The 24246-nt window shown below is 52.1% G+C and overlaps 1 protein-coding gene across 1 annotated transcript in view; it reads right to left on the reverse strand.

The window, feature by feature from the left end:
• Positions 1-21012, reverse strand: part of itih6 (inter-alpha-trypsin inhibitor heavy chain family member 6) — a 67126-nt gene extending 46114 nt beyond the window's left edge. Inside the window, exons 1-7 of the mRNA XM_068024302.1 lie at positions 20982-21012; positions 20017-20342; positions 19699-19819; positions 18777-19192; positions 13053-13271; positions 11500-11532; positions 7672-7826 (exon numbers count right to left, since the gene is read on the reverse strand). Of these exons, the coding sequence (XP_067880403.1) occupies positions 7672-7826; positions 11500-11532; positions 13053-13271; positions 18777-19192; positions 19699-19819; positions 20017-20342; positions 20982-21012 (1301 nt within the window). The remainder of the gene's footprint in view (positions 1-7671; positions 7827-11499; positions 11533-13052; positions 13272-18776; positions 19193-19698; positions 19820-20016; positions 20343-20981) is intronic.
• Between the last annotated feature and the right edge of the window lie 3234 nt (positions 21013-24246).

Below are 24246 nucleotides of genomic sequence, written 5' to 3' on the forward strand. Positions count from 1 at the left end.
CACACTGTCACTCAGTAACCCCTCTCCCCTCAGCGCCCTGTGTTACTTACTGTATCTCTGCTGATGTTAATCCAGCTCCCTCACACTGTCACTCAGTAACCCCTCTCCCCCCAGCGCCCTGTGTTACTGACTGTATCTCGACTGATGTTAATCCAGCTCCCTCACACTGTCACTCAGTAACCCCTCTCCCCCCAGCGCCCTGTGTTACTGTCTGTATCTCTACTGATGTTAATCCAGCTCCCTCACACTGTCACTCAGTAACCCCTCTCCCCCCAGCGCCCTGTGTTACTGTCTGTATCTCTACTGATGTTAATCCAGCTCCCTCACACTGTCACTCAGTAACCCCTCTCCCCCCAGCGCCCTGTGTTACTGTCTGTATCTCTACTGATGTTAATCCAGCTCCCTCACACTGTCACTCAGCAACCCCTCTCCCCCCAGCACCCTGTGTTACTGACTGTATCTCTACTGATGTTAATCCAGCTCCCTCACACTGTCACTCAGTAACCCCTCTCCCCCCAGCGCCCTGTGTTACTGACTATATCTCGACTGATGTTAATCCAGCTCCCTCACACTGTCACTCAGTAACCCCTCTCCCCCCAGCGCCCTGTGTTACTGACTGTAACTCTCCTGATGTTAATCCAGCTCCCTCACACTGTCACTCAGTAACCACTCTACCCCAGCGCCCTGTGTTACTGACTGTATCTCTACTGATGTTAATCCAGCTCCCTCACACTGTCACGCAGTAACCCCTCTCCCCCCAGCGCCCTGTGTTACTGACTGTATCTCTACTGATGTTAATCCAGCTCCCTCACACTGTCACTCAGTAACCCCTCTCCCCCCAGCGCCCTGTGTTACTGACTGTATCTCTACTGATGTTAATCCAGCTCCCTCACACTGTCACGCAGTAACCCCTCTCCCCCAGCGCCCTGTGTTACTGACTGTATCTCTACTGATGTTAATCCATCTCCGTCACACTGTCTCTCAGTAACCTCTCTCCCCCCAGTGTCCTGTGTTAATGACTGTTTCTCTACTGATGTTAATCCAGCTCCCTCACACTGTCACTCAGTAACCCCTCTCCCCCCAGCGCCCTGTGTTACTGACTGTATCTCGACTGATGTTAATCCAGCTCCCTCACACTGTCACTCAGTAACCCCTCTCCCCCCAGCGCCCTGTGTTACTGTCTGTATCTCTACTGATGTTAATCCAGCTCCCTCACACTGTCACTCAGTAACCCCTCTCCCCCCAGCGCCCTGTGTTACTGTCTGTATCTCTACTGATGTTAATCCAGCTCCCTCACACTGTCACTCAGCAACCCCTCTCCCCCCAGCACCCTGTGTTACTGACTGTATCTCTCCTGATGTTAATCCAGCTCCCTCACACTGTCACTCAGTAACCACTCTCCCCCAGCGCCCTGTGTTACTGACTGTATCTCTACTGATGTTAATCCAGCTCCCTCACACTGTCACTCAGTAACCCCTCTCCTCCCAGCGCCCTGTGTTACTGACTGTATCTCTACTGATGTTAATCCAGCTCCCTCACACTGTCACTCAGTAACCCCTCTCCCCCAGCGCCCTGTGTTACTGTCTGTATCTCTACTGATGTTAATCCATCTCCCTCACACTGTCTCTCAGTAACCCCTCTCCCCCCAGCACCCTGTGTTACTGACTGTATCTCTCCTGATGTTAATCCAGCTCCCTCACACTGTCACTCAGTAACCACTCTCCCCCAGCGCCCTGTGTTACTGACTGTATCTCTACTGATGTTAATCCAGCTCCCTCACACTGTCACTCAGTAACCCCTCTCCCCCCAGCGCCCTGTGTTACTGACTGTATCTCTACTGATGTTAATCCAGCTCCCTCACACTGTCACTCAGTAACCCCTCTCCCCCAGCGCCCTGTGTTACTGTCTGTATCTCTACTGATGTTAATCCATCTCCCTCACACTGTCTCTCAGTAACCTCTCTCCCCCCAGTGTCCTGTGTTAATGACTGTTTCTCTACTGATGTTAATCCAGCTCCCTCACACTGTCACTCAGTAACCCCTCTCCCCCCAGCGCCCTGTGTTACTGACTGTATCTCTACTGATGTTAATCCAGCTCCCTCACACTGTCACTCAGTAACCCCTCTCCCCCCAGCACCCTGTGTTACTGACTGTATCTCTACTGATGTTAATCCAGCTCCCTCACACTGTCACTCAGTAACCCCTCTCCCCTCAGCGCCCTGTGTGTCTGACTGTATCTCTACTGATGTTAATCCAGCTCCCTCACACTGTCACTCAGTAACCCCTCTCCCCCCAGCGCCCTGTGTTACTGACTGTATCTCTACTGATGTTAATCCAGCTCCCTCACACTGTCACTCAGTATCCCCTCTCTCCCCAGCACCCTGTGTTACTGACTGTATCTCTACTGATGTTAATCCAGCTCCCTCACACTGTCACTCAGTAACCCCTCTCCCCTCAGCGCCCTGTGTTACTTACTGTATCTCTGCTGATGTTAATCCAGCTCCCTCACACTGTCACTCAGTAACCCCTCTCCCCCCAGCGCCCTGTGTTACTGACTGTATCTCGACTGATGTTAATCCAGCTCCCTCACACTGTCACTCAGTAACCCCTCTCCCCCCAGCGCCCTGTGTTACTGTCTGTATCTCTACTGATGTTAATCCAGCTCCCTCACACTGTCACTCAGTAACCCCTCTCCCCCCAGCGCCCTGTGTTACTGTCTGTATCTCTACTGATGTTAATCCAGCTCCCTCACACTGTCACTCAGTAACCCCTCTCCCCCCAGCGCCCTGTGTTACTGTCTGTATCTCTACTGATGTTAATCCAGCTCCCTCACACTGTCACTCAGCAACCCCTCTCCCCCCAGCACCCTGTGTTACTGACTGTATCTCTACTGATGTTAATCCAGCTCCCTCACACTGTCACTCAGTAACCCCTCTCCCCCCAGCGCCCTGTGTTACTGACTGTATCTCGACTGATGTTAATCCAGCTCCCTCACACTGTCACTCAGTAACCCCTCTCCCCCCAGCGCCCTGTGTTACTGACTGTATCTCTCCTGATGTTAATCCAGCTCCCTCACACTGTCACTCAGTAACCACTCTCCCCCAGCGCCCTGTGTTACTGACTGTATCTCTACTGATGTTAATCCAGCTCCCTCACACTGTCACTCAGTAACCCCTCTCCCCCCAGCGCCCTGTGTTACTGACTGTATCTCTACTGATGTTAATCCAGCTCCCTCACACTGTCACTCAGTAACCCCTCTCCCCCAGCGCCCTGTGTTACTGTCTGTATCTCTACTGATGTTAATCCATCTCCCTCACACTGTCTCTCAGTAACCTCTCTCCCCCCAGTGTCCTGTGTTAATGACTGTTTCTCTACTGATGTTAATCCAGTTCCCTCACACTGTCACTCAGTAACCCCTCTCCCCCCAGCGCCCTGTGTTACTGACTGTATCTCTACTGATGTTAATCCAGCTCCCTCACACTGTCACTCAGTATCCCCTCTCCCCCCAGCACCCTGTGTTACTGACTGTATCTCTACTGATGTTAATCCAGCTCCCTCACACTGTCACTCAGTAACCCCTCTCCCCTCAGCGCCCTGTGTTACTTACTGTATCTCTGCTGATGTTAATCCAGCTCCCTCACACTGTCACTCAGTAACCCCTCTCCCCCCAGCGCCCTGTGTTACTGACTGTATCTCGACTGATGTTAATCCAGCTCCCTCACACTGTCACTCAGTAACCCCTCTCCCCCCAGCGCCCTGTGTTACTGTCTGTATCTCTACTGATGTTAATCCAGCTCCCTCACACTGTCACTCAGTAACCCCTCTCCCCCCAGCGCCCTGTGTTACTGTCTGTATCTCTACTGATGTTAATCCAGCTCCCTCACACTGTCACTCAGTAACCCCTCTCCCCCCAGCGCCCTGTGTTACTGTCTGTATCTCTACTGATGTTAATCCAGCTCCCTCACACTGTCACTCAGCAACCCCTCTCCCCCCAGCACCCTGTGTTACTGACTGTATCTCTACTGATGTTAATCCAGCTCCCTCACACTGTCACTCAGTAACCCCTCTCCCCCCAGCGCCCTGTGTTACTGACTGTATCTCGACTGATGTTAATCCAGCTCCCTCACACTGTCACTCAGTAACCCCTCTCCCCCCAGCGCCCTGTGTTACTGACTGTATCTCTCCTGATGTTAATCCAGCTCCCTCACACTGTCACTCAGTAACCATTCTCCCCCAGCGCCCTGTGTTACTGACTGTATCTCTACTGATGTTAATCCAGCTCCCTCACACTGTCACTCAGTAACCCCTCTCCCCCCAGCGCCCTGTGTTACTGACTGTATCTCTACTGATGTTAATCCAGCTCCCTCACACTGTCACTCAGTAACCCCTCTCCCCCAGCGCCCTGTGTTACTGTCTGTATCTCTACTGATGTTAATCCATCTCCCTCACACTGTCTCTCAGTAACCTCTCTCCCCCCAGTGTCCTGTGTTAATGACTGTTTCTCTACTGATGTTAATCCAGCTCCCTCACACTGTCACTCAGTAACCCCTCTCCCCCCAGCGCCCTGTGTTACTGACTGTATCTCTACTGATGTTAATCCAGCTCCCTCACACTGTCACTCAGTAACCCCTCTCCCCCCAGCACCCTGTGTTACTGACTGTATCTCTACTGATGTTAATCCAGCTCCCTCACACTGTCACTCAGTAACCCCTCTCCCCTCAGCGCCCTGTGTGTCTGACTGTATCTCTACTGATGTTAATCCAGCTCCCTCACACTGTCACTCAGTAACCCCTCTCCCCCCAGCACCCTGTGTTACTGACTGTATCTCTACTGATGTTAATCCAGCTCCCTCACACTGTCACTCAGTATCCCCTCTCCCCCCAGCACCCTGTGTTACTGACTATATCTCTACTGATGTTAATCCAGCTCCCTCACACTGTCACTCAGTAACCCCTCTCCCCCCAGCGCCCTGAGTTACTGACTGTATCTCTACTGATGTTAATCCAGCTCCCTCACACTGTCACTCAGTAACCCCTCTACCCCCAGCACCCTGTGTTACTGACTGTATCTCGACTGATGTTAATCCAGCTCCCTCACACTGTCACTCAGTAACCCCTCTCCCCCCAGCGCCCTGTGTTACTGTCTGTATCTCTACTGATGTTAATCCAGCTCCCTCACCCTGTCACTCAGTAACCCCTCTCCCCCCAGCGCCCTGTGTTACTGACTGTATCTCTACTGATGTTAATCCAGCTCCCTCACACTGTCACTCAGTAACCCCTCTCCCCCCAGCGCCCTGAGTTACTGACTGTATCTCTACTGATGTTAATCCAGCTCCCTCACACTGTCACTCAGTAACCCCTCTCCCCCCAGCACCCTGTGTTACTGACTGTATCTCGACTGATGTTAATCCAGCTCCCTCACACTGTCACTCAGTAACCCCTCTCCCCCCAGCGCCCTGTGTTACTGTCTGTATCTCTACTGATGTTAATCCAGCTCCCTCACCCTGTCACTCACTAACCCCTCTCCCCCCAGCGCCCTGTGTTACTGACTGTATCTCTACTGATGTTAATCCAGCTCCCTCACACTGTCACTCAGTATCCCCTCTCCCCCCAGCACCCTGTGTTACTGACTGTATCTCTACTGATGTTAATCCAGCTCCCTCACACTGTCACTCAGTAACCCCTCTCCCCCCAGCGCCCTGTGTTACTGACTGTATCTCTCCTGATGTTAATCCAGCTCCCTCACACTGTCACTCAGTAACCACTCTCCCCCAGCGCCCTGTGTTACTGACTGTATCTCTACTGATGTTAATCCAGCTCCCTCACACTGTCACTCAGTAACCCCTCTCCCCCAGCGCCCTGTGTTACTGTCTGTATCTCTACTGATGTTAATCCAGCTCCCTCACACTGTCACTCAGTTACCCCTCTCCCCCCAGCGCCCTGTGTTACTGACTGTATCTCTACTGATGTTAATCCAGCTCCCTCACACTGTCACTCAGTAACCCCTCTCCCCCCAGCGCCCTGTGTTACTGACTGTATCTCTACTGATGTTAATCCAGCTCCCTCACACTGTCACTCAGTAACCCCTCTCCCCCCAGCGCCCTGTGTTACTGACTGTATCTCTACTGATGTTAATCCAGCTCCCTCACATTGTCATTCAGAAACCCCTCTCCCCCCAGCGCCCTGTGTTACTGACTGTATCTCTACTGATGTTAATCCAGCTCCCTCACACTGTCACTCAGTAACCCCTCTCCCCCCAGCGCCCTGTGTTACTGACTGTATCTCTACTGATGTTAATCCAGCTCCCTCACACTGTCTCTCAGTAACCCCTCTCCCCCCAGCGCCCTGTGTTACTGACTGTATCTCTACTGATGTTAATCCAGCTCCCTCACACTGTCACTCAGTAACCCCTCTCCCCCCAGCGCCCTGTGTTACTGACTGTATCTCTACTGATGTTAATCCAGCTCCCTCACACTGTCACTCAGTAACCCCTCTCCCCCCAGCGCCCTGTGTTACTGACTGTATCTCTGCTGATGTTAATCCAGCTCCCTCACACTGTCACTCAGTAACCCCTCTCCCCCAGCGCCCTGTGTTACTGTCTGTATCTCTACTGATGTTAATCCAGCTCCCTCACACTGTCACTCAGTAACCCCTCTCCCCCCAGCACCCTGTGTTACTGACTGTATCTCTACTGATGTTAATCCAGCTCCCTCACACTGTCACTCAGTAACCCCTCTCCCCCCAGCGCCCTGTGTTACTGACTGTATCTCGACTGATGTTAATCCAGCTCCCTCACACTGTCACTCAGTAACCCCTCTCACCCCAGCGCCCTGTGTTACTGACTGTATCTCTCCTGATGTTAATCCAGCTCCCTCACACTGTCACTCAGTAACCCCTCTCCCCCCAGCGCCCTGTGTTACTGACTGTACCTCTACTGATGTTAATCCAGCTCCCTCACACTGTCACTCAGTAACCCCTCTCCCCCCAGCGCCCGGTGTTACTGACTGTATCTCTACTGATGTTAATCCAGCTCCCTCACACTGTCACTCAGGAACCACTCTCCCCCAGCGCCCTGTGTTACTGACTGTATCTCTACTGATGTTAATCCAGCTCCCTCACACTGTCACTCAGTAACCCCTCTCCCCCCAGCGCCCTGTGTTACTGACTGTATCTCTACTGATGTTAATCCAGCTCCCTCACACTGTCTCTCAGTAACCCCTCTCCCCCCAGCGCCCTGTGTTACTGACTGTATCTCTACTGATGTTAATCCAGCTCCCTCACACTGTCTCTCAGTAACCCCTCTCCCCCCAGCACCCTGTGTTACTGACTGTATCTCTACTGATGTTAATCCAGCTCCCTCACACTGTCTCTCAGTAACCCCTCTCCCCCCAGCGCCCTGTGTTACTGACTGTATCTCTACTGATGTTAATCCAGCTCCCTCACACTGTCTCTCAGTAACCCCTCTCCCCCCAGCGCCCTGTGTTACTGACTGTATCTCTACTGATGTTAATCCAGCTCCCTCACACTGTCACTCAGTAACCACTCTCCCCCAGCCCCCTGTGTTACTGACTGTATCTCTACTGATGTTAATCCAGCTCCCTCTCCCCCAGCCAGTTATTTGACGATGTCCCTGCTTGGAGTTTGCAGGCCTGCCAGGAGGCTACGTCACTTACAGAGTGAAGTTGGAGATGAAGGCGTCTTTTGGCAGGTCCATTTCGAAGACTGCCTCCTGGGACTCCGAGCCGGGATTGTGGACTGCGCTCCGCACTGTCGTCAGTGCGTACCTGGAGACGACCGTTGAGCTGACCAGGAAGTCAGTAATCAGCAGCTGGAGGAGCAAAGTAGCTTTAAGATTGAGGTCGCCAGATTTCTTGGATTCAAAGGATATGGGGAGCAGGCAGGAAAGTGGAGTTGAAGCCCAAGATCAGCCCTGATCATCTTGAATGCTGGAGCAGGCTCGACAGTCTTTATGTTTTTCCATTCCACTGAATGGTGAAGGGAGATAGACTGTTGGTTGCACCGTTCACTGAGATCCCTGTCCCCCATTACCAGCTCAATCTCCACTAACATCCTCCAAGTAAAAGGTGTCGCTATGGGTACCCGCATGGGTCCTAGTTATGCCTGTCTTTTTGTGGGATATGTCGAACATTCCTTGTTCCAGTCCTACTCAGGCCCCCTCCCTCAACTCTTTTTCCGGTACATTGATGACTGTATCGGTGCAGTTTCCTGCTCCCGCCCAGAACTGGAAAACTTTATCAACTTTACTTCTAAGTTCCACCTTCTCTCACCTTTACATGGTCCATCTCCAACACTTCCCTTCCCTTCCTCGACTTCTCTGTCTCCATCTCTGGGGATAGGCTGTCTACCAATATCCATTATCAGCCCACCGACTCCCACAGCTACCTCGACTACACTTCTTCACACCCTACCTCCTGGAAGGACTCCATTCCATTCTCCCAGTTTCTCCGTCTCTGACGCATCTGCTCTGATGATGCTACCTTCCATGACAGTGCTTCTGATATGTCTTCCTTTTTCCTCAACCGAGGATTCCCCCCCCACTGTGGTTGACAGGGCCCTCAACCGTGTCCGGCCCATTTCCCGCACCTCTACCCTCACCCCTTCCCCTCCCTCCCGGAACCGCGACAGGGTTCCCCTTGTCCTCACTTTCCACCCCATCAGCCTCCATATCCAAAGGATCATCCTCTGCCATTTCTGCCACCTCCAGCGTGATGCCACTACCAAACGCATCCTCCCCTCCCTTCCCCTGTCAGCATTCCGAAGGGATCGTTCCCTCCGCGACACTCTGATCCACTCCTCCATTCCCCCCACCACCCCGTCCCCGTCCCATGGCACCTTCCCCTGCAATCGCAGGAGGTGTAATACCTGCCCATTTACCTCCTCTCTCCTCACTATCCCAGGCCCCAAACACTCCTTTCAGGTGAAGCAGCGATTTACTTGTACTTCTTTCAATGCAGTATACTGTATTCACTGCTCACAGTGTGGTCTCCTCTACACTGGGGAGACCAAACGCAGACTGGGTGACCGCTTTGCGGAACATCTCCGCTCAGTCTGCAAGCAGGACCCCGAGCTTCCGGTTGCTGGCCATATTAATTCACCCCCCTGCTGCTATGCCCACATTTCAGCCCTTGGCCTGCTGCCGTGTGCCAGCGAAGCTCAACGCAAACTCGAGGAACAGCAGCTCATTTTCCGATTAAACACTCTGCCGCCTTCCGAACTCAACATTGAGTTCAACAATTTCGGAGTGCGACTGCCTTTTTAAAAATCTGATTTATTTTTATTTTTGAACCATGGGCCGGTTTTAAACACGGTTTTTCAGGGTTTTGCCTTTGGACAGAGCTGTTCATTATTTTGCCATTAACGCTCCCCTTTGACGAATGCTTTGTTTTTCAACGCAACTATTACCACTCCCTTTGCCTTTGTTGCGCGACGTCTTTGTCATTTAATCCCACCTACCTTCTGCCCGATCACACACCTTCCCTTTCGTTCTGCTTCTCTCCCCCCGTCCCCGCCCACAAACCACCGCCCCCCCCCCCCCACCTTTCCACTTGCTCAGAACCTATTACCTTTGTGGGTGACTCTAGTGGGTGACAGGGGCTTTACTGGGGCTGAGGGCTGATGGTGAAAGTCTGACCCAAGTGGGCACAACAGGAGTAAGGACAGATTCGCATCTCCTGCCCCTTTCACCACCTCAGGACGTTCCGTGGCCAATGGAGGAGTTTTTGAAGTGTAGTCACTGTTGTGATGCAGGAAAGGCGGCAGCCAATTTGTGCACAGCAAGATCCCGCAAACGGAAATGTGATAAATGTCCGCGATCGTCCATTTTCTTTTTAGTGATATTGGTTAAGAGTTGAATACCAGGGAGAAATCTGCCCCCACCCCCAATTCCCCTGCACTCTCCGCTCGTCTTACAACAGTGGCTGTGGGATCTTTGACGTCCGGTTGAGATGGCTGATTGGGGACTTGGTTTAATGAAAGGCGGCTCCTCCGACAGTGCGGCGCTCCCTCAGTACTGCCCCTCCGACAGTGCGGTGCTCCCTCAGTACTGACCCTCTGACAGTGCGGCGCTCCCTCAGTACTGACCCTCCGACAGTGCGGCGCTCCCTCAGTACTGACCCTCCGACAGTGCGGTGCTCCCTCAGTACTGACCCTCCGACAGTGCGGCGCTCTCTCATTACTGACCCTCCGACAGTGCGGCGCTCCTCAGTTCTGACCCTCCGACACTCCCTCAGTACTAACCCTCCGACAGTGCGGCACTCCCTCAGTACTGACCCTCCGACAGTGCGGCGCTCCCTCAGTACTGACCTTCCAACAGTGCGGCGCTCCTCAGTTCTGACCCTCCGACACTCCCTCAGTACTAACCCTCCGACAGTGCGGCACTCCCTCAGTACTGACCCTCCGACAGTGCGGCACTCCCTCAGTACTGACCCTCCGACAGCGCGGCGCTCCTCAGTTCTGACCCTCCGATACTCCCTCAGTACTAACCCTCCGACAGTGCGGCGCTCCCTCAGTACTGACCCTCCGACAGTGCGGCGCTCCTCAGTTCTGACCCTCCGACACTCCCTCAGTACTGACCCTCCGACAGTGCGGTGCTCCCTCAGTAGTGGCACCGGGGGGGAGTGTTGGGCCTGGATTATGGGACTCAAGACTCTGATGCAGGGTCTCAAAACCGCAGTGCTGAGGGATTCGAATTGGACTTAAACTAACCTGAACTTCTCCATTCCACTCTTCTTGGCTTCACCCAGAGAGGCGGGCAAGTTGTCTCTGTGTTACTGGAAATCCAGTTGGACATTCTGAATCCATCTCCCCCTGTGCTATATCATTACAAAGCTTCATGGAGACGGACTTTTTCGATTAATCACTCTACAGCCTTGTGGGCTGAACATTGAGTTCAACAACTTCAGAGCATGACTGCCCTTTTATTAAAACTTTTTCTTTTTTAACCATGTGCCTGTTTTTCATGTAGTCGGAGCTGCTCATTATTCTGCTATTCACACTCTCTCTGTACCAATGCTTGGTCTTTCACCACAAGCATTAACACACTCGATCCCAGGACAGCTTTGTTATTTAATCTCTCCTGCCCTCTGCCCGATCAAACACCTTCCCCTTTGTTCTCTCCAGCGCACCCCTCCCCTCCATTTTGCTTAAAACCAAATTCTTTTCGAACCTTTGCCAGTCACTAACCTGAGACGTTAACTCTGCTTCTCTCTCCACAGACGCTGCCCGGACCTGCCGAGTATTTCCAGCACTTTTTGTTTTTATTCCAGAACCCTCATTCACTTTGCACTTTTGTCCCTCGTCTTACCCCCCCCCCCCCCTAAGCCAGGGAGGAGAATTTGAAAACAACTCCTTCCTTGGCTGTGAGGCGCTTTGGAACACCCTGAGCTGGTGAAAGGTGCCACAGAAATGCCCATCCTTCTGTCTCTCCCTCTGTCAATTTTAAAGACAGTTCGACACAGGTGTACTCAACAAAGACTGCTTACCGTTCCAGCTGCCTCTGTGTCCCGTCCGAGTCTCTGTAAAGATGGAGAATTTCAAGTTGAATACACATCTTCGAGGGTGCTCAGCAGTGCAGTGGGTGAACTGGTGCTATTGTGGTCTATTGTTATGTTACTGTCACTGTACAACCCGATCGCAAAGGTTAATAATGAGTTCCGATCCCCACCAGGGCACCTTGAGAACTGATTAAAATCCGGAAATGAAAATCTGGGATCAATAAAGCAGATGTTGAGAGATTGTTGTAAAGACCCCAGCTGCCTCATTCAGGGCTCATCATGGAGAAACCCCTGCTGTTCGTACCCCATCAGGTGTACCTGGGAACCCACTCCCACCAAGCACCGCAGGTTAACTCTTCAATGCCATTGCTATTGGTTGTGGCTTTGAGACCCCGCTCAAGAGACGTGGGCTCCATAATCCAGGCCGTACGTCCCCCTGGTGCCAGTACCCTGGGAGTGCTGCACTGTCGGAGGGTCAGCACTGAGGGAGCGCCGCACTGTCGGAGGGTCAGTACTGAGGCAGTGCCGCACTGTTGGAGGGTCAGTACTGAGGGAGCGCTGCACTGTCGGAGGGTCAGTACCGAGGGTGTAATGCACTGTCGGAGGGTCAGTACTGAGGCGGTGCCGCACTGTTGGAGGGTCAGTACTGAGGGAGCGCTGCACTGTCGGAGGGTCAGTACCGAGGGTGTAATGCACTGTCGGAGGGTCAGTACCGAGGGATCGCCGCACTGTCGGAGGGTCCGTACTGAGGGAGTAACGCACTGTCGGAGGGTCAGTACCGAGGGATTGCCGCACTGTCGGAGGGTCCGTACTGAGGGAGTAACGCACTGTAGGAGGGTCAGTACTGAGGGAGTAACGCACTGTAGGAGGGTCAGTACTGAGGGAGTAACGCACTGTCGGAGGGTCCGTACTGAGGGAGTAACGCACTGTCGGAGGGTCAGTACTGAGGGAGTGCCGCACTGTCGGAGGGTCAGTACTGAGGGAGTGCCGCACTGTCGGAGGGTCAGTACTGAGGAAGTAACGCACTGTCGGAGGGTCCGTACTGAGGGAGTAACGCACTGTCGGAGGGTCAGTACCGAGGGATTGCCGCACTGTCGGAGGGTCAGTACTGAGGGAGCGCCGCACTGTCGGAGGGTCAGTACTGAGGGAGTAACGCACTGTCGGAGGGTCAGTACCGAGGGATTGTCGCACTGTCGGAGGGTCAGTACTGAGGGAGCGCCGCACTGTCGGAGGGTCAGTACTGAGGGAGTAACGCACTGTAGGAGCGGCTGTCTTTGGAGATGTGATGTTAAACGCGGGACCCCCTGTCTGCGCTGTCAGGTGGCTGTAAAAGATCCCACGGCCACTACTGGAGGACAGGCAGGGGTTGACAACGCGACAGCGACCCGAACCTTCGAGCCTCCTCACAAGGCCGAGGGGAGACGTAGCAAACAGGCGATGGAGGGTCGCGGCCACGTGACCAGGAATGTTGCCAGTGGGAGGGGGGGGGTGAGGGGCGCGGGGTGGTGGCGTTGCTTGTCAACACTGCCGGTCGCACTCACCCATCTTGCTGGCCGTCTCCCGGCTTCACCGCGCATCACCAAGGCGGCTGCACAGAGCACGAGGGCTGTCAGCAAGTGAGAAGGGCAGGTCATTGTTCCAGCCTGGACAGAGGGCTGCACTCTGACCGAGCAGTTCCCTGCATCAACCCACGAGTGAAATTCAGGAGGGTGGTTCTGTTCAGCTTCAGAAAATATCAGCAGAGGTTGGTTCAGCCTCCCCTTTTAGTGAGAAGCAAACGCACCCTTGTTGCTTTGTTTATGCAATTCAGTGGCTAATCGCCAGTATTTCTGTTAGCAATTCTCCGCTCTCTCTCCGCTCCACACCGCCCCTCGCTTGTTTTCGTTGGGCCCTCAAAGCTCCTTCACCTAATTTGACATTGAAAGCAGGTTATTTTAAGATTCATGAGGGAACAGGGAAGCCTGTGTGATCTGAGCTGCCTGCGTGCGCCCATGTCTCCAGCTCATTGAAATAATGAGCCCTTCATCACCCAGCTGTATCAACCCCCACCCCCCCTCCCCTCCTTCCCTCCGGAGACCACCACTCCCCACCTCCCTCACCCACCCCTTCCCTTCCTCAGCCTCCCCTCACCCTCCTTCTCCATCCCTCACCCCGTGACTCACACGGCCCTTCCTCCTACCTCCCTATCCCTTACCCCTTCCCTCCACCTGACATCCCCCATTCAACAAGATCAGGGTTGATCTGAATGTAATCTCAACTCCACATTTCCACCGACCCCCGATAACCTTTCACCCCTTTGCTTATCAAGAATCTATCTCCCTCTGCCTTAAAAATATTCAAAGACTCTGCTTCCACCGCCTTTTGAGGAAGAGAATTCCAAAGACTCACGACCCTCTCCAAGGAAATATTTCTCCTCATCTCTGTCTTAAATGAACGACCCCTTATTTTTAAACAGTGACCCCTAGTTCTAGATTCTCCCACAAGGGGAAACATCCTTTTCACATCCACCCTGTCAAGACCCCTCAGGATCTTATATGTGTCAATCAAGTCGCCTCTTACTCTTCTAAACTCCATTGGATACAAGCCTAGCCTGTCCAACCTTTCCTCGTAACACAGCCCGCCCATTCCAGGTATTAGTCGAGTAAACCTTCTCTGTACTGCCTCCAATGCATTTACATCCTTTATTAAATAAGGAGACCAGTACTGTACACAGTACTCCAGATGTGGTCTCACCAATGCCCTGTATAGCTGAAGCATAACCTCCCTACTTTTATATTCAATTCCCCTCGCTATAAACGATAACTTTCTATTAGCTTTCCTAATTACAAGCTGTACCTGCATATTAACCTTTTGCGATTCATGCACTAGGGCACCCAGATCCCTCTGCATCTCAGAGCTCTGCAATCTCTCACCATTTTGATATAATGCTGCTTTTTTATTCTTCCTGCCATCTCCCTATTCTCCATTATTAATTCCCCAGAGTCACTTTCGAAAGAACTAACATTCACTTTGTTAACTCTTTTCTTTTTTAAATATCTAGAGAAACTCTTACGATCTGTTTTCATATTTCTAGCCAGCTTTCTCCCCTCCTTATTAATCTTTGAGTCATTCTTCACTGCTTTTTATATTTTGTCCATTACCTGGACTCCAAGGGTTAAATTACGAGGGGAGATTACACAAACTCGGGTTGTATTCTGTGGCATTTAGAAGGTTCAAGGGTGATTTGATTGACGGTTTCAGGATATTTGGGGGAACTGATAGGGTAGAGAGAGAGAAATTGTTTCCGCTGGTTGGGGAGTCTAGGACTGGGGGAGTAGAGACTAAAACTGAGAGGCAGACCTTTCAGGAGTGAAATTAGGAAACATTTCTACACATAAAGGGTGGGAGAAGTTTGGAACTCTCTCCCGCAAACGGCAATCGATGCTGGATCAATTGTTAATTTTAAATCTAAGATTGATCGATTTTTGTTATCCAAAGGTATTAAGGGATTTGGGGCAAAGGTGGGAATATGGAGTTAGGTCACAGATCAGACATGATCTCATTGAATGGGGGAACAGGCTCGAGGGACTGAATGGGCCTCCTCCTGTTCCTGTGTAACAGGCTCAAGGAGGGGCTGAATGGCCTCCTCCTGTTCCTGTGTAACAGGCTCGAGGGGCTGAATGGGCCTCCTCCTGTTCCTGAGTAACAGGCTCGAGGGGCTGAACAGCCTCCTCCTGTTCCTACGTTCCTTAAAACTATGCATGTGAGGGGTATTGTCCAAAAAAAGGATTGCATTCTTCCATGAGTAAAGTTTTCTCTGTTCCATTTTCTTTCTAAACACGTAATGTCCCCTGGGTCTGATCTAATAAAGAGACTGGAAAGACTCATTAATATTGCTTTTCAACTTCCTGCCACTACGGGAACAGACATACATTTGTTACAGAGTCTAGAGGGAGCTTTACTCTGTATCTAACCCCCGTGCTGTACCTGTCCTGGGAGTGTTTGATGGGGACAGTGTAGAGGGAGCTTTGCTCTGTATCTAACCCCCGTACTGTACCTGTCCTCGGAGAGTTTGATGGGGACAGTGGAGAGGGAGTTTTACTCTGTATCTAACCCCCGTACTGTACCTGTCCTCGGAGTGTTTGATGGGGACAGTGTAGAGGGAGCTTTACTCTGTATCTAACCCCCGTACTGTACCTGTCCTGGGAGTGTTTGATGGGGACAGTGTAGAGGGAGCTTTACTCTGTATCTAACCCCATTCTGTACCTGTCCTGGGAGTGTTTGATGGGGACAGTGTAGAGGGAGCTTTACTCTGTATCTAACCCCCGTACTGTACCTGTCCTGCGGAGTGTTTGATGAGGACAGTGTAGAGGGAGCTTTACTCTGTATCTAACCCCCGTACTGTACCTGTCCTGCGGAGTGTTTGATGAGGACAGTGTAGAGGGAGCTTTACTCTGTATCTAACCCCCGTACTGTACCTGTCCTGCGGAGTGTTTGATGAGGACAGTGTAGAGGGAGCTTTACTCTGTATCTAACCCCCGTTTTTTTTTTTTGCCAAGAAAAGGTCAAGTTTTATTGATACTTCAAGTCAAGTGAGCCATCCTCAAGCCTCAGCTCGAAGTTCACAACTCTGGTCCACACAGTCGCCAGCCCGGCCTCCCATGGCTTGAGCCAGTCGCCATGTGCTGTACCTGTCCTGGGAGTGTTTGATGGAATTGCCACTTGCAATGATAGATCCCTCAAATGAACAGGGAAGTTTCCAGATAGTAATTGGGCCGTATAATTCCTCACTGAAAATAAACAAAGTTTCCTGGACAGTATGTTGAAAATTCCTTCAGTTGCCACAGGAATTCCTGGTCACTTTATTTGGGGATTAAAAGCAGAACATTCTGAGAATTTGCACAATTCATAAGCGATCACAGAATCCTCACATCCTGCCTTAAAAATGCTTTCAATTTCTGGAAAAGCACAGCAGGATGCAATTAATAGAGTTATTTGAAATAGCTCAAACCGTGGGACGAGGAATCTGTGGTTTCACATCTGGTTTGGCCGTGTGTCTCAGTGTCAGCTCCTGTACATGTAGAATAACAACGGGTAACACTGAACGATTCACGCCTGTCTGATACTATATGGCTCCTGTGTGCCTCAGTGTAAGCTGCTGTATATGTACGGTACACTGCAGGTAAATGGGAATGATTCACACCCTCTGGTACTGTATGGCCGCTGTGAAGGGCGCAGTATATAGTGGAAGTCAAAAGGAAGGGTTTGGGTCCATTTGGATTGTGTACAATGGGAGTGAATGGGAAGGGATTGGAGTCCATTGGGATTGTGTACAATGGGAGTGAATGGGAAGGGGTTTGGGTCCATTTGGATTGTGTACAGTGGGAGTGACTGGGAAGTGGTTTGGGTCCATTGGGATTGTGTCCAGTGGGAGTCAACGGGAAGGGGTTTGGGTCCATTGGGATTGTGTACAGTGGGAGTGAACGGAAAGGGGTTTGGGTCCATTTGGATTGTGTACAGTGGGAGTGAGTGAGAAGGGGTTTGGGTCCATTTGGATTGTGTACAGTGGGAGTGAATGGGAAGGGGTTTGGGCCCATTGGGATTGTGTACAGTGGGAGTGAACGGAAAGGGGTTTGGGTCCATTGGGATTGTGTACAGTGGGAGTGAATGGGAAGGGGTTTGGGTCCATTTGGATTGTGTACAGTGGGAGTGAATGGGAAGGGGTTTGGGTCCATTTGGATTGTGTACAGTGGGAGTGAGTGAGAAGGGGTTTGGGTCCATTGGGATTGTGTACAGTGGGAGTGAATGGGAAGGGGTTTGGGTCCATTGGGATTGTGTACAGTGGGAGTGAATGGGAAGGGGTTTGGGTCCATTTGGATTGTGTACAATGGGAGTGAATCGGAAGGGGTTTGGGTCCATTGGGATTGTGTACAGTGGGAGTGAATGGGAAGGGGTTTGGGTCCATTGGGATTGTGTACAGTGGGAGTGAATGGGAAGGGATTGGAGTCCATTGGGATTGTGTACAATGGGAGTGAACGGGAAGGGATTGGAGTCCATTGGGATTGTGTACAATGGGAGTGAATGGGAAGGGGTTTGGGTCCATTTGGATTGTGTACAGTGGGAGTGACTGGGAAGTGGTTTGGGTCCATTGGGATTGTGTCCAGTGGGAGTCAACGGGAAGGGGTTTGGGTCCATTGGGATTGTGTACAGTGGGAGTGAATGGGAGGGGTTTGGGTCCATTGGGATTGTGTACAGTGAGAGTGAATGGGAACGGGTTTGGGTCCATTGGGATTGTGTACAATGGGAGTGAATGGGAAGGGGTTTGGGTCCATTGGGATTGTGTACAGTGGGAGTGAATCAGAAGGGGTTTGGGTCCATTGGGATTGTGTGCAATGGGAGTGAATGGGAAGGGGTTTGGGTCCATTGGGATTGTGTACAGTGGGAGTGAATGGGAAGGGGTTTGGGTCCATTGGGATTGTGTACAGTGGGAGTGAATCGGATGGGGTTTGGGTCCATTGGGATTGTGTGCAATGGGAGTGAATGGGAAGGGGGTTGGGTCCATTGGGATTGTGTGCAATGGGAGTGAATCGGAAGGGGTTTGGGTCCATTGGGATTGTGTACAATGGGAGTGAATGGGAAGGGGTTTGGGTCCATTGGGATTGTGTACAATGGGAGTGAATGGGAAGGGGTCTGGGTCCATTGGGATTGTGTACAACGAGAGTGAACGGGAAGGAGTTTGGGTCCATTGGGATTGTGTACAATGGGAGTGAACGGGAAGGGTGTGAATGGGAAGGGTTTGGGTCCATTGGGATTGTGTACAATGGGAGTGAATGGGAAGGGGTCTGGGTCCATTGGGATTGTGTACAATGGGAGTGAATGGGAAGGGGTCTGGGTCCATTGGGATTGTGTACAATGGGAGTGAATCGGAAGGGGTTTGGGTCCATTGGGATTGTGTGCAATGGGAGTGAATGGGAAGGGGGTTGGGTCCATTGGGATTGTGTACAATGGGAGTGAATCGGAAGGGGTTTGGGTCCATTGGGATTGTGTACAGTGGGAGTGAATGGGAAGGGGTTTGGGTCCATTGGGATTGTGTACAATGGGAGTGAATGGGAAGGGGTTTGGGTCCATTGGGATTGTGTACAGTGGGAGTGAATGGGAAGGGGTTTGGGTCCATTGGGATTGTGTACAATGGGAGTGAATGGGAAGGGGTTTGGGTCCATTGGGATTGTGTACAATGGGAGTGAATCGGAAGGGGTTTGGATCCATTGGGATTGGGGTTGGCGGACTCTGAGAAATGGAAACTTCCATTGCAGCTGTAAGAGCCACTGGGTGACGTCTAGTTCTGGGTCTGAGATCTGTTGGTGTCTCGGTTGGAAGTTTTGGCTGGGTTCAGTTGACTGCTTTACACCTGCATTACGAACCTTCCCCAGTCTTCTGATTCCATCTTCTAATTTCGTGTGCTTGCTGACCAGGAGTAACATTCCCTTGGGCTGGTTCCCTTTCCTCTCGCAGGTCAAAGGTCGTGGAAGCCGGTGGGAAAAGCTCGAGGGGCTGAATGGCCTCCTCCTGGTTCCAATGGTCAACTTTAAAGAACAGTGACGACGACGCTGTGAGGATCGTGCCTCTTGCTGTTCCCCGATTGGCTGAGTTCCCTGAGCGAACCGCAGGCCATTGTCCTCCCAAGGCTGACTCTTTCCTTTGACTGCCTCAGAGATTGGCACTTACAGCCTGGGTTTGAGAGGCACAATAAGCCCAGTGTGCAACTTGGTCCACAATGCATCTCTATTCCGTGTTAGTCAATGGGCCGACACAGCAGGCCTCATTCAGCCCAGCGTCACTCAAAGCTGTCTCTCTCTGCCTCTCACTGCGGGCTTTGTAAAGTCCGTCAGGGAGGACAACTGTCCAGGCCGAAAATGTCCAGCCTTTCATCGGAGTGAAGTGTGGAATATTATCGTGAAGCCTCACCCCCCATCAGGCGTGGGTCTGCAGTGCTGCCAATTAGATTCTGGGCAGGTTGCTCAAAGGCAAGTCAAAGCTCGCATTAAAAGGAGCCTTCACAAATCATCTGTAACCACTTCACTCCCCGATGGCCCTTTCACCCACCCCGAGCCTGCACTGTCACATCCTCCAGCCCCCTACAACCCTCTGAGATGTCTGCCCTCCTCCAATTCCGCCCTCTTGCCCATCCCCCAATTCCCATCGCTCCACCATTGGCGGCCGTGCCTTCAGCTGCCTGGGGCCCTGAGCTCTGGAATTCCCTCCCTGAACCAGAACCATGGCTGCCGATCAGCAGGGCAGTGTGGGTGCTCGTCATCTGAACAGAGGATATCTGAACGGTGGATCAGATGTCACGTCTATAACCTATCAGCCACTGTGCCCTGTTTTATCGGGTTTATACTGGTCACTGTGGTACCACGTAACAGGCAACGTTTGTCTCTGATAGAATTGAGATGGGTCACGTGCAGTGTCCCATCTAAGCTGTGCAGGTGCGCGTCTGCACAGGATACACTGCCCAGGGAACAAAACAGGCCGAGCACAAGAAGCGGCCCCTTTAAGGTCCTTCTTAAAGGGACCGTGCCAGTGGAAGATACAGGCCGCGCACAGCCGAGGGAAATTAAAGGGGGCACTGGTCGATCCCATCTTTTCCACCGTGCTCAGCAGGGAAGACCGACTCCGGAGGAACTGAGCCGCGGGTCTGTCGCTTGGCAACAGGGCGTGGGACCCGTCCTGCACTTGGGGACCTGTCTCGTGCTCAAAAGGGCTACATTTCGTCAAGCTGACCGACGGCCCTGAGCACACTGGGGTATTGAGTTCAGTTACGTGGATAGATTGGAGAGGCTGGGGCTGTTCTCCTGGGAGAAGAGACGGCCGAGAGGAGATTTGATAGAGGTGTTCAAAACCATGAGGGGTCTGGGCAGAGTGGATAGGGAGAAACTGTTCCCACTGGCGGAAGGATCCGGAACCAGAGGGTACCGATTTAACTGGATCTGCAAACTAAGTCCCATTGTTTTAGTCTGCCTCCTGTCTCTCTCACTTTATCCTCATCCTCTGTGAAGATTAACACAAAGTGAAGCAACGGGGGTCGGTGGGCCCATCAATATAAAACAGTCAGTAATAAATCCAATGGGGAATTCAGGAGAAACTCCTTCCCCCAGATAGTGGTGAGAATGTGGGACTCGCTCCCACAGGGAGTGGTTGAGGTGAATAGTATGGATGTATTTAAGGGGGAAGCTGGATAAACACACGAGGGAGAAAGGAATAGAAGGATATGGTGATAGGGGGAGATGAAGTAGGGGGTGGGAGTTGGCTCGTGTGGAGCAGAAACGCCAGCAGGGAGCGGATGGGCCGAATGGCCTGTTTCTGTGCTGCGGTTTTGACGTGGCTCCGTGTAATTCTGCCAAATTCCTAATCCTGAATGGCATTATCACCCGCGTCTGGCATTAAGGGGCTTGTGTTACTCTTTCCCTCGAGTTCGACCCCCGAATTCTCACCTCCCTGATGGTTTGGACAACTGGGGTTCATTGCCCACCGCCTGCTGCAGCATCTTTTTTTTTCATTCATTCAGGGATGTGGGCGTCGCAGGCCAGGCCAGCATTTATTGCCCATTCCTAATTGCCCCTTGAGAAGGTGGTGGTGAGCTGCCTTCTTGAACCGCTGCAGTCCGTGTGGGGTAGGTACACCCACAGTGCTGTTAGGAAGGGAGTTCCAGGATTTTGACCCAGCGACAGTGAAGGAACGGCCGATACAGTTCCAAGTCAGGATGGTGTGTGACTTGGAGGGGAACTTGCAGGTGGTGGTGTTCCCATGCGTCTGCTGCCCTTGTCCTTCTAGTTGGTAGAGGTCGCGGGTTTGGAAGGTGCTGTCTAAGGAGCCTTGGTGAGTTGCTGCAGTGCATCTTGTATATGGTACACACTGCTGCCACTGTGCATCGGTGGTGGAGGGAGTGAATGTTTGTAGATGGGTTGCCAGTCAAGCGGGCTGCTTTGTCCTGGATGGTGTCGAGCTTCTTGAGTGTTGTTGGAGCTGCACCCATCCAGGCAAGTGGAGAGTATTCCATCACATTCCTGACTTGTGACTTGTAGATGGTGGACAGGCTTTGGGGAGTCAGGAGGTGAGTTACTCGCCTCAGGATTCCTAGCCTCTGACCTGCTCTTGTAGCCACGGTATTTATATGGCTATTCCAGTTCAGTTTCTGGTCAATGGTAGGCCCTAGGATGTTGATAGTGGGGGATTCAGCGATGGTAATGCCATTGAATGTCAAGGGGAGATGGTTAGATTCTCTCTTATTGGAGATGGTCATTGCCTGGCACTTGTGTGGCGCGAGTGTTACTTGCCACTTATCAGCCCAAGCCTGGATATTGTCCAGGTCTTGCTGCATTTCTACACGGACTGCTTCAGTATCTGAGGAGTCACGAATGGTGCTGAACATTGTGCAATCATCAGCGAACATCCCCACTTCTGACCTTATGATTGAAGGAAGGTTATTGATGAAGCAGCTGAAGATGGTTGGGCCTAGGACACTACCCTGAGGAACTCCTGCAGTGATGTCCTGGAGCTCAGATGATTGACCTCCAACAATCACAACCATCTTCCTTTGCGCTAGGTATGACTCCAACCAGCGGAGCGTTTTCCCCCTGATTCCATTGACCTCAGTTTTGCTCGGGCTCCTTGATGCCATACTCTGTCAAACACTGCCTTGATGTCAAGGGCAGTCACTCTCACCTCACCTCTTGAGTTCAGCTCTTTTGTCCATGTTTGAACCAAGGCTGTAATGAAGTCAGGAGCTGAGTGGCCCTGGCGGAACCCAAACTGAGCGTGACTGAGCAGGTTATTGCTAAGCAAGTGCCGCTTGATGGCACTGTTGATGACACCTTCCATCACTTCACTGATGATTGAGTGTAGACTGATGGGGCTGTAATTGGCCGGGTTGGATTTGTCCTGCTTTTTGTGTACAGGACATACCTGGACAATTTTTCACATTGCAGGGTAGATGCCAGTGTTGTAGCTGTACTGGAACTGCTTGGCTAGGGGCACGGCAAGTTCTGGAGCACAGGTCTTCAGTACTATTGCCGGAATATTGTCAGGGCCCATAGCCTTTGCAGTATCCAGTGCCTTCAGTCATTTCTTGATATCACGCGGAGTGAATCGAATTGGCTGAAGTCTGGCATCTGTGATGCTGGGGACTTCAGGAGGAGGCCGAGATGGATCATCAACTCGGCACTTCTGGCTGAAGATTGTTGCAAATGCTTCAGCCTTATCTTTCGCACTGATGTGCTGGGCTCCCCCATCATTGAGGATGGGGATATTTGTGGAGCCACCTCCTCCAGTTAGTTGTTTAATTGTCCACCACCATTCACGACTGGATGTGGCAGGACTGCAGAGCTTAGATCTGATCTGTTGGTTATGGGATCGCTTGGCTCTGTCTATTGCATGCTGCTTACGCAGTTTGGCACGCAGATAGTCCTGTGTTGTAGCTTCACCAGGTTGACACCTCATTTTGAGGTATGCCTGGTGCTGCTCCTGGCATGCCCTCCTGCACTCTTCATTGAACCAGGGTTGGTCTCCTGGCTTGATGGTAATGGTAGAGTGGGGGATATGCCGGGCCATGAGGTTACAGATTGTGGTTGAGTACAATTCTGCTGCTGCTGATGGCCCACAGTGCCTCATGGATGCCCAGTTTTGCATTGCTAGATCCGTTCGAAATCTATCCCATTTAGCACGGTGATAGTGCCACACAACACGATGGAGGGTACCCTCAATGTGAAGGAGGGACTTCGTCTCCACAAGGTCTGTGCGGTGGTCACTCCTACCCATACTGTCATGGAGAGAAGCATCTGCGGCAGGCAGATTGGTGAGGACGAGGTCAAGTATGTTTTTTCCTCATGTTGGTTCCCTCACCACTTGCCGCAGACCCAGTCTAGCAGCCATGTCCTTTAGGACTCGGCCAGCTCGGTCAGTAGTGGTGCTACCGAGCCACTCTTGGTGATGGACATTGAAGTCCCCCACCCGGAGTATACTCTGTGCCCTTGCTACCCTCAGTGCTTCCTCCAAGTGGTGTTCAACATGGAGGAGTACTGACTCATCAGCTGAGGGAGGGCGGTAGGTGGTAATCAGTAGGAGGTTACCTTGCCCATGTTTGACCTGATGCCATGAGACTTCATGGGGTCCGGAGTCGATGTGCCACCACCTCTGGTGGGTCTGTCCTGCCGGTGGGACAGGACATACCCGGGGATGGTGATGGCAGTGTCTGGGACATTGTCTGTAAGGTATGATTCCCTGAGTATGACTCTGTCAGGCTGTTGCTTGACTCGTCTGTGGGACAGCTCTCCCAACTTTGGCACAAGCCCCCAGATGTTAGTAAGGAGGACTTTGCAGGGTCGACAGGGCTGGGTTTGCCGTTGTCGTTTCCAGTGCCTAGGTCGATGCCGGGTGGTCCGTCCGGTTTCATTCCATGTAAGAGTTAACCGCATTGCTGTGGGTCTGGAGTCACATGTCGGCCAGAGCAGGTAAGGACAGCAGTGAACCCGATGGTTTATTACAACAATGGCCATCATTAGACTAGACCAGATTTATTAATTTAATTCAAATGCCACCTTCTGCTGTGGTGGGATTTGAACCCATGTCTCTGGGTCCCTGGGTTACATCGTCCTGTGATAACACCGCTATCTGTAGGGCTGCAGCAGCTGCCTGTGAATGACATCTCTCCAAGCCAATGGGGAGCCCCGCCGCCTGGCGTCCAATCAGGAGAAGGGGGCG

This window comes from Heterodontus francisci, chromosome 49 (genome assembly GCF_036365525.1).
Source record: "Heterodontus francisci isolate sHetFra1 chromosome 49, sHetFra1.hap1, whole genome shotgun sequence".
In the NCBI taxonomy this organism is placed as follows: domain Eukaryota; kingdom Metazoa; phylum Chordata; class Chondrichthyes; order Heterodontiformes; family Heterodontidae; genus Heterodontus; species Heterodontus francisci.